We start from the raw sequence: 15,860 nt of genomic DNA, 5'->3' as shown, positions 1-15,860 counted from the left end.
GTTCTACCATCTGAACAAGAAGGCCGAAATGTCATTTGGAACATTATATTAGCGAGATATTTTTCCTTGGGTGTTACAATGACCTGTTACATAGCTCCTGCAACATCCTTCTCCCATAGAGTTTCAGGGAAATGAAAACTATAAATTTGAAAGATGAATTTATAATTCAGTATTAAGTAGTATCAATATTAAAACAGTATTATATTTACGCTGTACAAACTTTCAAGAGTGATGATTCTTTCAAGATGAATATATCTGCTTTCCCTTACAGTTCAGCAATAACTGACTCACCACTGCTGCCTTCTCACTTTCTTATCAGACTCTTTTCCTCTACCATGCAGGCATCAACAACATGGACCATTTTAAAATGTGATTCAGAAGTCTTTCGGTAAGGAGGCTAACCCTGCACTTGAATACAAATACTAAGAGGCTGACAAGTCTCTACTAACCAGCATAAACCGCTATGCTAAAATCACTCTACCAACATAGGTCTGGTTTTGAGGAGTCAACCCCAAAAATTTTCTGTAAAATCACATGTAATATTACAGGAACATCAATTTAACATTTATCCATACATTTACTGTTATTTCACATTCGGCTACTTCTCCCTAAGAGGAACTTACATATATTTCTTAAATAACAATCTAGACTATCTTGCAGCGTACTACAGATCTGCCATGGGAGTTGGGACTAGATGACCTTCAAAGGTCCCTTCCAACCCAAACAACTCTACAGTTCCATGATTTCCCTGAAAATGAAAATGAACTGGTAGAAACCAAAAGCAGAAAAGTAATTGGACATACTTCCTTCCTAAAGCAAGAAAATGTATTTGGATATAGTGCTCAGAAGGATAAAAACTATTAACTTTAAAAAACAAAATTAAAGGCAACACCATTCTAGTCAGCATTGAAGAACAGTAGAACAGTAGACTGAGTGGAATAGGGGCAGAGAAGTGCTTTGAAAGATCTTATGAGAGGAACAAAAATGACTTAGCCTATCAAACAAAAAAACTAAAGAGGTTATAAGTGAGCTCTTAAGCAAAAAAAAAAAAAACCGCAAAAAACCACCAACCAAAAAAACTTAACCCAGAACAAAAAAACAGAGTTAGGAAAAGGAAAGGTCAGACATCAGCAAGGTCAGAAAGCCCCCTGGCCATTTCTAAATGATATGAGTACATGACTAAGCGGACAAAGCCTGGGGCATAATGGGCAAGGGGGAAACAATCCACATCCCTCTCAGTAAACCACCTTTGGCTAGAATATAGGAAGGCGGTTTTCTATTTGTATAATCTAAGGAACCATAAAGAGATAAAAATAACCACATTCAGTTGAATGGGGGATTAAAATAACTGGCAACATTTTGTTTTCAGTCATGAACTTGAGGTGGATTCACCAGGTCACAATTGGAAAAGGAGAACTGCCAGTCCTTGATAAGCATGGTGATTACCATTCTTTTATATACAGAACTACTCTAAGGGAGTACAGCTTCCTTACACAGCAATAATAGCATATCCTTTGATTTATACAGTAGTTCTCCAGCAATGCAACCAACATCCTGTTTTCATCTTAAAGTACAGCTGGGCAGTCTCCAGGCTTTATTTATCAGAATTCCTATAACTGAGCGCCTTCTCGTTATGAGAAACAACACCCTCCAACTTAGCAGCATTTTATGTTCCTGGTTCTTTCCTTCTGAAAATGCTAATATAGTACCTACCCATCTACAAGGTATACAGACATAATCTAAAGTGGTTTTAAACAATGTAACTTAATTTTATAAACATTAACTAAAAAAAAGTAACACGCTTTTGCCACCCAGGAAGTCATGTAAAAACATCCAAGAAAATTCAGAGAAAAACAATTTTCTTACTTTATGGCTTTCAGAAGAAAAGGCAGGAATACTGCTTGAATGACCTAAGCTGTAAAAACTCATAAAGCCCTTGAAACACACATACCCAAATTCCTGAGATCTGAAACCATCTCTAAGTTCTCCTTGAATTTAGAAGTTTCCCTGAATATAATAGAGAATCTCTGTAAAATGCCTAAAAGGATACACTTCTGTTTTATTAGACACCTCTCAGATTATTTTAATATTTAATAATCCTGTATCCTGCATTATCACAAGTCAAAATCCTGTCAGAAATCCAGTATACTCCACATTCCTACCCATGAAAGTAACCAGCCAAAAAAGCATTTTGAATGATTTACATGCTCACTCTGTAACCATGCAGTAACTCATGAACATGCCATTCACATGTTGTCATGCTTTAGAAATAGAAAGACTTAACTGTTAAGCATTGTACTTGTTCAAAACAGTTTTAAAAGAAATCGATGCTTGGTGAATATGTATCACTGAAAAAATGAGGAATGTTTTGCTAGTTATACCTACCAGGTAGCCATACTTTTTACTGATTTATCTTCAAGCAATTGGTAAGCACCATGCCAGTAGAATATCAGTGTAAACAAAAAAGCAATTACTAATACCAATATAGGGCAACCTTCTTAGTTAGAAACTAATGATATGCCAATTCACATGCATTAAAGAATCTTAAATTTGACTACATTGGCCAAAAAGGCCAATGGGGTAGGGTGGGCATTGGCAGTAAAGGATATGCAAAACTACCACCAACACAGCAACAGCAATAGAAGCTTCAGTGACAACGTGTGTAAATCAGAACATGAACATCACCTAAACCAGAGCTGCTGCTCTTGTCCTTAGTGGTAAGAGCTAGGTCAGGCACAAGCTGCAGAGTGCTCATTTGCTAAAATACCTTGAAAATTTGTCCTGGTTTCTCCAAACTTAACTGCAGTAGGTCAGAGCTTCACAGAATGTTATTACAAAACTAAGGTTAACATGCTGAAAAACAGGTAAGTCAAATAACCTCGGAAAAAGTTCATGGGCAGCCATCTACACAGATGACAGGAGCCGAACGACACACAAACAAAACAACTTCAGCTTCTAACTCTGTGATCATTTGAAAAGTTCAGCCTCACTCTACCAAGTAAAACTAAGTGCCAGTAACCTAAATCCCACTGACCTCTCCTAAGTGCCATATTTACTCTCAATCTGTGAGCTTGGGTTTCAAGTGCCACCCAAAGATGGAAATCCACTGAAAGAAATCTTGCTTCATATCAGAGAAGATATTCAAGTTGCGGCTAATGGCCATCTGGCTGTTCTTTTGATGTACATAAAATGACAACAAAAACTTTTGGAATTCTTATTACATGGACATAAAGTCACTACCATAGTGCTGCTATAAAGCAGAGAGCGCTTAATGCAGAAAGCCTCTCTTCAGATACAGAACTTCAAAACTGACACTTCAAAAACATCCCCAAACTAACAGTATATCCTAAGATTAATATAGGCAAGGGAAGTGGGCCTAAAGCAAAAGAAGTCTTGCCTAACCTTAAAAGAGAAAGGGAGCTGTCTCAGACTTTTGTGATCACAGCTTATCGCTGACTTTTGGCTGAAAAGAATATAAATACGCTGCAACAAATATATTCCATCAGTTCAGAACATGATATAGAAACTTCTACCTAGGCTATCTGCAAGGGAAGAAGACGGGTATGCAACCTCTGTTATTTATTTGACTACTACACTAATTAAAAGAAAAAAACAAAACAAAACAAAAAACAACCCTCACCCACAAAAAACCCCACAAAACAAACCAACCAAGCAAACAACAAACAAACCCACACCAAACAAAATCAATAATGGCAAGGGGTAGGGATAAGAATAAATCTCCATATTCAGCACCAAATCTCTGACTGTATCAGTCTTTCTCTTAAGTCACAAAACTACTTATCTCTCACTGCAACTTACCTTTCCCTGAAAAATACTGGTTAATCAAAGCAACAGCTTAACACGGTGATACATAATACTGCTAGAGTTACGTGAGTTTGAGGAAATAATTCATATTTTCTTATGGATCTCATTTTACCATTGGAAGACAGAAGTTTTTTAATGTGTTGAACTTACTGACTGGATTTTTACAACTTCAACAAATGCTATGTCATGTATAGCTATCCCTACTAATCTTTGGTAAAGCATCAAATGCTCTTTTGCAAATAGACCGGAGATCTTTCTACCATGCTGAGCATTTATCCACATGATAGCACAAACTAACTCAAGGACACACACACACTCAGCGTATGACTGAGATGTGAAACATGATGTGACAGGATGCGAGAAAGGCCGGTAACCGTAGATAGAGTTTTCCAGATCTCACTGTTCTTTTATTTTTATTTTTAAATGACAACTAAAACCTCAGAGTGATTACATCTAATCTTGGAGCTTTTGTTTACATGACAGAGAACTCTTTACACATTCAAGCATTTTTTCTTTCTGAGACTACGTAGGCAAATGAACTGCACACTTCTCAATCACAGTAGGGTTTTGCAAGGGTATTTCTACCTTAAGTTGACTATGTTCTTCCAAGTGGTTCTGGCAAACATTTGTTTACAAAATAAACAATTCACAGCACATTATTTCCTACTGCAGATCTCTGAAACATGAGCAGGAAAAGGCAGCATTGCTTGTTGGAGTATAGACAGATGTCATTCAAGAAATGTGAAGGAAAATTCAGCTCTTCTCAAGTGGACACAGCATGCAGGACATGTCTTCTGCAGAGGGGCAGAGCTTTGACAGACACTGTATTGATCCTTCCACAAGGCCAGTACCAAGCAATTTTAAAACCTCCATCTACAGTCAACACATAAAATACTGCCTGGCATTATACAGGATGAAATTTCAGCATTTATGTTATGTGTCATTATTTCCAAACATTCTCAATTCTACCATAAAAACTTATTCTGGATTAAGTGCTGGCAAGTAGACTTAAAAACAATAAAATCCTGTAAACCCATTGGCTGGCACGATTTACATACTGGAGCTGCAGTATCCAGGAAAATTTTTCTGTAAGTAAAGGGAGGAGGAAAAAAAAAATACAGACCCCTAAAAGCTGTATCTTAAAGAACACCACCAGAAAGAGAAAACAGAAAATGACTGATTTGTTTGAATATTTCTAAGACTATCTTGACACTAGCTCCCCCACCCCCCCTTTTTTTTTTCTAAAATAAATCACTGTCTTTTTAAGGTTTCATTTAATATTTACAATTCGTTGCCTTTCTCATTTATTCATTTGAGATTTATGGATAAAGAGGCATTACAGCAATGTATTTTGGGAGGAAGACTGGAAAGTTTGTAAGAATGTTTGGGCAGTGGAAAAATGAGAACAAAGAAAGATGCTTAGAAATAAAAGAGATCCCAGCAGTTCAGACAATGATGTCAGATCCTTATTACTTTTCCAAAATAAGCTGCTTCAAATTCTCTCCTATCCCACTCACCACTGACAATCCGCTCTGAAGGAACATTCATAAAATGTTTTGGTTTTCCATACCTTCTAGATTTTCACCTTGCTTTTCTATAAAAGTGAAAAAGCATTGTCCAGTGTGTTTGTATTTGTTCAACAACAGTGCGGGGGGGGGGGGGGGGGGGGGGGGGCAGAATATGTGCCCTACACTGCAGAAAAACAGTGAAAACAAAACCCCAAAGTTCCCTAGATTACAAAATCCTCTCATTCCTGTACATATCATTTGGAAGAAAAACAGACCACTCTCCCCACCCCCCCGAAAAAAACTCAGCCAACCAAAAACAGGGAAACATTAAAGTGCTGAAGGAATGAAGACATATCTGACCCAGTTCTATCAGTTCATTTCTACAGCAAACATCCTGATAACCTGTCATGCAGACATCAAATTGCATATACCTGATTCTGAGGAAGGACAGTATATAACACACTAATAAAATTACTGCTACTGGCCCAACAAAGTCGTAAGTAAATTCTGACATAGTGGAAGAGAGAAAAAATAGTAAAATAAATCCTATTTCATGTCTCTAGCTAGCACTGCTGCCTTCAGATGTCAGCTTTAAGTCCTGTGATGTCTAAGCATTCCTCAACAAGCAGATAAAAACAGTACTGCAAAGACAGCCAATGACCCCTCTTTAGAGTGTCATACGAAAGGGCCTGGGAAGGCTTTCCCCACTTAAACACAGTAGCAAAAATAGTCTCCATGGCCATATAAGTACAAGGGAATAAAATGCATTAATCTAGGTAAAATGATACATGATATTTAAACACCAAGCCACATTTATAAAAGGAAGAATCTATAGTTTCAGGGTGGGTGAAGACAGGGGAAGAGAAATCAGATACAGGCAGAATGGGACATGGGAAAAAACAACAAACCCAAAACACATATAAGGAACAAACTGAAGGGCCAGATTCTTTTTAAGTCTCAAAATTTAAAAGAACACACAAAAACAGAATCCAAAAAGCTAAAAGTAGAAGGAGTCTATGAAAGAGTTTAAGGACAGGGTCATACATTGCTAAACAATTTAAGGTAACAAGAGGAAGGCATCTCCTCCCTCCCCCTCCCCCCAAAAGTGAAAAAGGGGAGGAGGGGAGAATAAAACCAAACCCAAACCCCAAGTGTTGTTCAAGAGCATCTGCCACCAGGAAAAGCAGATGGGAAAAGTCCACTTTAGCTTCCAGGTGCTAAAACCTGTAACAGTTAAGGTGCATCAGGAATTGAGTAATCCTTCAAGGTTCCTAAGTGTGGATCTATGACAAAGGCTTTTAGAAAAGAAGTAGTAGCACACTGAAGTTCAAGATGCAGCAAAAGAGGAGTTTCTCCAAGTAGTGAGTACTTTAAAAAAAATGAATGAGGTAAAAATAGCTCAAGGAGGGTGCCAAGGGAATTAGTGAGGCTGCCTTGTAATGTGGGTGGAAGGAGAGGATCAAAATTGCAGGCAAGGGGAAGTGAGAGACCATGAATCAGAGACCAACACTGGATACAGAAAAGTTTATGTCTGGAGACTTCATAGAGTAGACTGAGAAAACAATAACTCTTAAGATGGAAGTTTGGGAACCTAGGGACAACTTTCAACACAGCAGTACCTGATTTTTGAGGAATTAAAGCTTCTGAATTTAAATAAATAAATAGATAGATATGTAAGTAGTTTGTCAAAGCCCAGATTTCTGTGATGGCTTGAATTTTTCATTTTACACAAACTCCTGAAAATCATCAGAAATTCCACCTCTGGAAATTCCACCTACTACACAATCATCATCAACTAACACACGCCCTGTTTGTCTTGCAAACTAAAGAACTAAAAAAACCTTCCACCCATGCAAATAATTTCTATGCTCTCAAAGCAAGAATGGTTTCATATTTAATTCTGCATAACATGCACTTCTAATGAAAAGAACAAAAGGTTTAACTCCACAGCCACTAGTGAAGAAAGATGTACTTCATATTTGCCTGAAGGGGTTACAACCCAGCATGATGAGTTGTAAACATTTGTTTTCTCAACTTTGTTACTGACAGACATTTACATTTTGGCTCCTCTTTTTCTCTCTCTCTCTTTTTTTTTTTTTTAACTAGGTCCAGACACAAAACATTGGTTTTTGTTCCTCCCAAGTTAAAAAATGCTTTCAACACTGCTATCCCAAGAACAGTTAAACAATCCATATGTCAGTAGATAATCTTCTACCTGCAGTATTATGTCTAGTTGTTTTGTCTGTCTGGTTTGACAATACGGAAGGACTACTCTAGATTTTACAAAGTCAAGAGCAATACTTAAACACATAGCAAAAGAGTAAATGACAAAAATGACAAAAAATATGATATGCCCTTCTAATTATGTGGATACCTACACATCAAAAGTATCTGGGCACTAGTAATATGGTTTCCACTGCTACCCTACTCGTGGTCCCATGTCCTTGAACATAACTCAGGTTATACAGCAAAGCATTCAGCACATGATACTGTTGGAGGGATGTGAAAGAGAAAAGCTGTCAAAACATTTAAAAGTTACCTGCTAAAAACCCATGTACAGAGACTTTGACAGTTTGTCTCTGGAAGAAAATCCACCTGAAGGCCTGACATTAAAGCCAGGTAAAATACTAAAAGGGAAAATTAATTCCCAACAGGAAACCAAGGTCCATGAAAAGAACCAAGATTTTAAAAACAATAAAGCAATACTCAGGCATATTAAACTGAAAGCCAATTTGATTTTAAAGAAAAATAGCCACATTTCTAATGCTGTTATTTTGAGACAGAGTGCTGGTGAGTTTTGGTTGGTTTTTGTTGTTTAGTTGGATTTTTTTAATTAAGACAGTATCACTTTGTACGGCAGATGTAGAACCAAAAATCCCAAACTGTACCATTGTTGGTATCTCAGAAAAATTCAAGCTCACAACATTTCATCTTTAGCATAGAGCAACTGTCTGCACTGTTCTGGGAAGGAGTTTGTTTGTCTATTTTAAAAATAAGATTAATTATGTCTTCCACACCAAGTGGCTTTATTTCCAGAACAGAAATAAAATTGATGGAAATGTGCAGAAAAGATTTTTAAAATACAGCTCAGAAAGCTCAGCTTGGAAGCTGTTTCTTCAATGAAAACCACTGCAGAACTAAAGCTTCCAGCAAAACCAGTGTTTTCTCACACAAGAAAGCTTATGCCTAGCTAAAAATATTTATGTGCTCTATTTTCTTTAACTGAAAATAGCAATCCTAACAACCCTAGTCTTGTAGCACAGTTGACATACATGCAAGCTTTCTAGGGAAACATTACACAGACAGATCAGGGATCCATCCTTTAACCACCTACAGCACTTTGATCGTTTACAACCACAAAAGATACATATCAATGTACATGCCCTTCTGAACTGGATAACCTCCTAGCAAATAAAACACAAATCCAGGAACTCTCAAGTCTGTAAAGATTCACATGGTATTCCACTTCTAACGCATAACCCCCACACGACTGCCCCCCAGTTTCTTAAACTATTAAAAAAAATATGCATTTTTACCCACTAGCCCAACACCATGCAGATTTTTAGTCAGAACACATCTACGGGAACTCCGGTTAGTAAATGTTTAAGTTTACTTTTACACAAAGAGTTACATTTTTAATTGTGGGACCTTATGAGAGAATTCAGGTGAAACCTCAAGTTTTTAATTGCTTGTTACAGCTCAAAACAGCAGGGGTGGTTTTCCCCCTTGAACTCTCCATTGTCACATGCTACACAGTCAAGAGTTTCCTCTTCATTGTGCTAATGCTGGGCATGGCCACAGAACTCCACAGGAGTCTAGAAGCCAACACTTTGGCTTCTTGTCATCCTCTAATGCCTTGACATCAACTCTCTTGAGTTTTAGAGCTGCACACAGTGACAGCGAACACTCACAGTAAAAAGCAACTCTTCCTCAAACAGCAGACAGCTACATGACCTTAAGTCATCAGGTCAGCAGTTGGGGATGCAAGTGAGAGCCAGGTGAAAAGAAAAAGCGCAGGATTATATCTGTTTCAACTTGCAAGCAGCCATAAAAGAAGCACTCAGCATAGTGTATCATAGTGCATTAACAGAGCAACTCATCAAATTGACTTGGTAATTTCTAGGGAAGAAAAAATAGTTGAGCAGGCTAACATTGTTACAACTCCAGTGGCTGGCTGAATAATTTGGCATCTGCTGCTCCCCAGCACACATAAAACTGTAACAGCAGCAGATAGAAACAACAGCAGTCAAGCTAGAAAAACTTGCACAGTTAGAAACTTTCTTCCAAGCTACAGCTAAGGAAGTCAGAAACAGTACTGGACTTCATGAAGGGTGACCTATTTAGATGTTACCAGATTACAGGAGGAGCCACGTATTTGTGACGTTAAAATATTACTAGCGAGTTAGTTTGTCTGACAGATTACAGGAATCTGTAAAGATCTTCAGTTTCCTCTGAAATCTAAGCTCTTGGTCCCCTGCAACAGGTTCTTCTTCCACCCAACACAGACGCACCTACTCAACACAAACAATGATCTTCAGGTTTACATACACACTGTATCTCCTCCTTTAAAGTTCAACCGAAAAAAAAAAAATTAACAAAAAATCCATGACAATAGAAAGGAATCTACCCTAATATAACACTGAGACACACCTCCCATATGCAAGCACTTTCGCCCCTCACATGGGTTTGGTACCTCACTTAACTAACTCTCACTTTTCCTTTTCACAGAATACCACCACACTAGGACAAAGCTTTGAATATCTGCTGATTTCTCTACTTGTGTATTACCCTCCCACACATTTTTTCACCCTAGTATCCACATTCCTCAACCCTCTAATGTTTCCTTGATCTCATTCCCACAGCAACACACTCCAACAGTGAATGTTACCACTGACTACTCCATAGGCACTCAGCTATGACTTCAGATTTTATGAAGTTTCAGTAATCAAACCAGATTTTAAATACAACATTCAGTTCATAGCACCACTGTATCATGTAACTATTTGACACTGCCTTGGTTAAAACAAATACATCAAAAAGAACAACATAATCACCTCAAGAAATATTACATGTATGTTCAGAACTCAGTAGGCAAATGAATGATTAGAATTCAAGTGGCTCCTGATGGGCATCCACCCACAAAGTAGTTAACTCCCAGTTTCAAACATCCAGCAAGCTCTGTGATCACGAATTCCCAAAGTTCTTTCCATTTTCTCATTGCTCAATCAGCTGATCTTGATCAGGGTCACAGGGGTGAGAAAAAAAGAACTTGAAATCCTTAGTCTAAGGGATAAAGCACACCTAAGACTGGACTGTTTGTAAAATGCATGCCAGCCTAACTTCTGATCCTAGATAGTGCTACCATTTAGTAGCACAAGCACAAAAGGTCTTGCATTTATTGGTAAATATGTGTATACAATAATGTAGTATATAGAGCAATAGCAACAGCCAATTCACCAAAAATACTGCAGTTTCAGTCCTGACCTAAATTTCACCAGTGCAGCAAATTCACACACACACCTCACAGTCTGCTGCTGTGGCTTGGCAATACAATGCTTGTTTTGAAGCCGTTGCCACACTTTCTGTCCCATCCCACACTTCACAACAGGCAGGACTTTCATTTATACTTGAACAAACCTATGGTTATGTTGTGAACTAGCTCAACCGACAATGTGAAAGAGAGGAAGCGAGCTCTAATCAGTATTCTAAGCTTGATGCCAGACACTTCTCAACACTGAGCCACAGCTGATGTCTCCAGAGATTTGTAATTTGATTGAAATGATTTGATAAAAACTCAGTGGTTACACACACAAGGGAAAAGCTACATTTCTTGTTCTTTCTGAAAACATCTCTCACTTCCTGAGACAGCTCTAACCATGGGAAAAAAGACTTCGCACCTGTCCCTCTTATTAAACTTTTCAAATACATTCACTAGGCCAAGCAACCAGGGAATGAGAGTATGAAGACATGAGGGGTGTTTCTCCAGTAAATTAACTACAAGTCTGTTTGGCTTTGCCCACCTATCTCCGATACAACCATCTCTATCTTCAGGCCCTGGAGAGCAGATGTATCTCCTCAGCGTGTTTTCATTAGATGCACAAACAGAAAATGACAAAACAAAGTGATTTTGTTTAGGTAGAGCAGGTCAGAAAGTTATTTTGAAAGTAAGTATATAGCTTTAAATATTATTTAAGGGAATAAATGAAATCATGTAAAATTATCAGAAACTGATTAGAAATTGAAAGTGGACCTCAACATGCATTCTAGTATTTCAAAGGAAAATCTTCTGTTTACAGAAATCCACATTTGCTCCAAAATTTTAACAGCATATTAACTTATAGTACAGTTCTTCATGGTAAAGAGCTGTGTCAACTAGCAAAATTTACTTGGTAATGTAAAAATTAATTTACTCCAGGGTAGAGGATTACTATCCAGCAACAGCAGGAACCCTGTGTTCAAGAGGTGGATACCAACCACAGGCACTTTTTTCTTTTTTAAAGCATTAAAACACACATTTTCCTATCATCCTGTAACATAGCCAATACGCAAAACCTGTTCAGCTCTGTGAGCAACAGGAGCAGGCTGTGTCAACTGGCCTGGCAGGAGCACACTGTCATGAGTGCTGCTCAGACTCAGGGCAAAATAGATGAGCTATAAAATGCCTCTAAAGTAGGTCTAGCCAAGTTTCTTCTGCCAGAAGAAACTACTTGTCATGTCCAGCCAGTTACTGGGCACACCTCCTATTCACCATATTCCAAAAAAGTCCAGCCAGTTACTGGGCACACCTTCTATTCACCATATTAAAAAAAGAAAATCCAGCAGAGGCTGTTTTTAAATATCTTTACCTTGACTGTACAGTGATAATAAGCACTGGCATATTTTTCTCCAAATTCAAGCACATATTTTTATCCAGAACCAGCTTTAATAAACAATTTTTCCGTTATTTGAAGAAAAGCATAATCCTGCATGCAAAAAAAGTTGTCTTCTAGGATGTACCCACAGTATACTTTCCCGAAGCTTGTCCCCATAGAACTGATAACAAAATTCTATGTTGAAGAGCCACTGATTATTAATTCACATACAAGTTCCAAGGCTAAATAAACATCAATGCTTGAAAACTCACAAAACACCTTTAAGGCCTCTAGATTTCTTGGCAGTTAGCATAAGAACTTCCTAAACTATGAAGAGTTACCAGTTACCTCACCATGTAACTTCAAACAGTGATTTAAGAACACATTTACTGGTCAATAGTTTTCAGCTGCAGATTAACAAACAACATTCTCCACTTGGCTGGGCAAGCAGAGATATAATGTTATCACATCATTTGGTAATACATTTAAAGCAAATTGCTATTTCAACTGAAATTCTTTGCAGATTGCACAATTTTTCCCATCGCCTCAGAGAGAAAACTGCAGTATTTCTTGCTACTCAAACACGTATCTGAGGATCATTTTCAGTAAACTAGGAGTTGCCGTTTTTGCTGGTATATCCAGTTTCTTTCCCCCCTCAAATCCGGCATTTGGATGAGCAAATTAGACCATCTTCAGGAAATAATTAAGTCTGCCAGTAAAGAGTTCTTGTTGTAACAAGAAAGGAATGGCAAATTGATTTCCTAAGTACCAAATTATGCGGGATAACAGCTGATAAAAGGCCTTAAAATATATCTGCAGGGCTAACGAAAATGAGCACTGCTGCTAGATACGTGTTTTTCAAAACTGAGATGTGAATGCTGACAGATGCTTGAAGTCACACTAAAGGAACAGACTACTTTTCGTGACGTAGATAAGTGGCAGCCAAAATCCCGTATAACCAACAGCTTTATGGCAGGTGACAGGCCTAGAGAAACTGTCAGAGCAGCCAAAATGTTACCTGTGCCTTTTTGCATGTTTCCATGCTCCTGCCCACAAGTAAAACTGAAGATCTTTCAGATACACCGTTTTAGTTAGTTCCTAAACTGGTATCATGCTGTACTACCCTACATTCAGTACTTTCAACTGTGCTTACATACCCAAAGTCTAAAACAATGCAGTGATTACCTACACTGTCCTTATACCATCTACACTGATTAACAATATAAACTTAATTTCTCAGTGGCCATACACAAGCATGGAATTGCCACAAGGCCCTAAGTGAATAAAGACCCATTCTCTATGAGTCTTCCATATTCACCACAGCTATGACTTAAATCTCATGTGATTGCTACTGCAAATACTACAGCAAATTACCACCAGCTGCACCTGTTTATCCTGTATTCACTTGGTCAGAAATACAAATAATCCATTTTTGCATGTAATATGGAAGTTTCAAGAAAGTCTTTTCCCTTCTAGTTACAGATAACTCAAGCAGACTTGGCAGTACTTTTAATCCCTCAAATTCCTCCTACTGAAGTTACTGAGTGAATTAATTCAAACACACCTTACTGCTTAACTCAACGGGAAGCCATCCTCCTCCTGATCTCAGATTTAAAACCACATTATTTAACGTTACGCTTTCTGACAGCTTATAAGCAGTTCATCAGAGTAGCCTAGCATTCAAAAACAAACAGACCAACCCTTCTACTTCTCCCAACAGATGCTGATTGTTTATTTGCTGTTTCTCTTCCAGTGCGGGCAGTTCCCAAAGCCCCGAGGAGCACCCAGCTCTCCCACGCCTCCACTTTCACACGGACAACTGAACGCCGGCATAGGCACACCTCTCAGACGGCCCGGCTGACGAACTGCGTTAAGAGACTTCCCCGAGGAGCCGATCACGAAGAGCGCCGGCGACCCGACGGCCTTGTCTCGCAGCCCGTTCCCAGCTGCCCAAGTGCCGTCGAGGCGCGGGGAACGCCGCTCCCGCCGCGCCGGCAGCCGTTTAACGGTCGCGCTGGTCCATCTGCCTCCGCCTCCCAGCTCCCGGCTGGGCTCGGCCGGGCGCTACGGTCCCGTACGGAGCTTCCGCCCCGCTCCCTCCGCCGCCGAAACCATCTCTCGCCCCGGTTGCGTCCAAAACACCGCACCCCGCCCCGACCTGCCCTTCGAACCTTATCTCACCCGACCCCACACATGGCCCGGCATGACCGCGGATCCCCGCCGCCCGTCCCCCCGGGCCTCCCAACCCGTGAGGCGAGCAGTGCTTACCCTGCGGGCGGTGGGGCGGCCGCCTGCGGAGCGCGGCCGTCCATGCCGGCGGGACTGAGTGAGCGCCGCTCAGCTCTCGGGGGCAGGGCGGGTGCAAACGCTGGGTCCGCCCGCACAGCGCTGCGGCTGCCCGCCTCACCTGCTCGGGGCGGGCCGAAGAAGACGGCCCCGCTCTGCCGCCCCCAGCGCCGCCTTGCCCCAGAGCCCAGGCATTCCCCGCTGTTTACAGCACGGCCATGGGGCGCCGGCCGCGGACACGGCACGGCACAGCTCGGCTCGGCTGCCTGCGCCGGGGCGGCTGCTCGCTGAACCGCACCTTGGGCAGACGGGGCAAAGACACAAAAGCAAAAGAAACTTCGCGGCCAGAAACTTGAACCGCAGAACCGTCCCCGCTCCGGCACCCGCGCAGGAACAGAGGCTCCCTGTTCCCGTCCCAGCTCCTCCCTCCCTCTCCCGCCCACCCGCCTCCACACGCCCGGCACCCGGCTCTCCCGCCCGACGCCCGGCCGGTGCGGAGACTCGGCCCGGCCGCGGATGCCAGGAGGGGCCGGGCTGCTCCTCGCGGCTGGAATTTTCCTCTCCCCGAGCAAAGCGTCCCGGGTGCCGCCTCGGGCTCGGCTCTTCCCCATTCCAGCCACCAGGGCGCGGGGCGAAACCCCTACAGGTGGGGACAGCCGGGCCAGAAGCCCGCGGCCGGGCCGGGCCAGCTTCGATCAGATCCCGCTCTGGGCTCCAGCGCCCTCAGGCAAAGCCATTCCGCTCGGGGAGCAAAGCGCACTGTGTGCCTGGGACTTGTCCCGGGTGTGTGCGATGAAGTTGAGCCGTAGCCCGGAGCTCGATCCCAATCTGCATGCCCTAGCCGCCGGCTGTGCCTGGGGTCGCCGAGCCGGCTGCAGCACAGTGTGACCCGCCCGTGTCACTGGGTGCTAACTGCCGGTGTTACAGCGGCTTCAGCTCTATCTTCGGCTCGCTTTTTGAGCATGATAGCAGCTCACCCCTTCCTGTGTGATAAGGTGCTCCTTTGCCATACCTAGCGAGCAGATCTGGCAGCGCATGCTACCCACCCGTGTGGGCACAGAGCGCCTTCCCTGCTGTGCCGTGGAATCAGGAGGTGATACAGTGCACAGTCACATATATACAACTTTTTATGCAGGTAGAATTTTGGCCAGTGCTTAACAGAAGGTGAAAAACAGCCAACGACAAGAGCATTTGTACCTTTTTTCTTTCTTTTTTTTTTTTTTTTTTTCTATCGGGAAAAAGTAGAACATTGTGTTATAGTAAATGTTCTTTTCCTGACTAGTTCTAGGATTACGTATCGGAAAAATTATTGTAATTGACCATTCTATGCTAATATTTTTTCATAATATGGACAGTGTCTAGTATAATATTGTATAGAGTGTAATGTAGA

The 15,860-nt window shown here is 41.1% G+C and overlaps 1 protein-coding gene across 4 annotated transcripts in view; it reads right to left on the bottom strand.

Annotated features, from left to right (window-relative positions):
- Positions 1 to 14,926, bottom strand: part of COBLL1 (cordon-bleu WH2 repeat protein like 1) — an 84,086-nt gene extending 69,160 nt beyond the window's left edge. For 2 of the 4 annotated variants that reach the window (XM_061343807.1, XM_061343830.1), the window contains exon 1: positions 14,592 to 14,926. In XM_061343807.1, the coding sequence (XP_061199791.1) occupies positions 14,592 to 14,665 (74 nt within the window). In that variant the 5' untranslated portion in view covers positions 14,666 to 14,926. Of the gene's footprint in view, positions 1 to 12,329; positions 12,796 to 14,452 lie in introns of those variants that run through there. The other 2 variants (XM_061343823.1, XM_061343832.1) reach the window with 2 other exon arrangements.
- Positions 14,927 to 15,860: the final 934 nt, after the last annotated feature.

Source organism: Neopsephotus bourkii, unplaced genomic scaffold, assembly GCF_033783945.1.
Source record: "Neopsephotus bourkii isolate Nb327-2 ecotype Australia unplaced genomic scaffold, CSIRO-AGI_Nbou_v1 NB_196, whole genome shotgun sequence".
In the NCBI taxonomy this organism is placed as follows: Eukaryota; Metazoa; Chordata; class Aves; order Psittaciformes; family Psittacidae; genus Neopsephotus; species Neopsephotus bourkii.
Note: the sequence above shows the minus strand (reverse complement) of the source record. Positions and strands in the feature narration are given on the sequence as shown.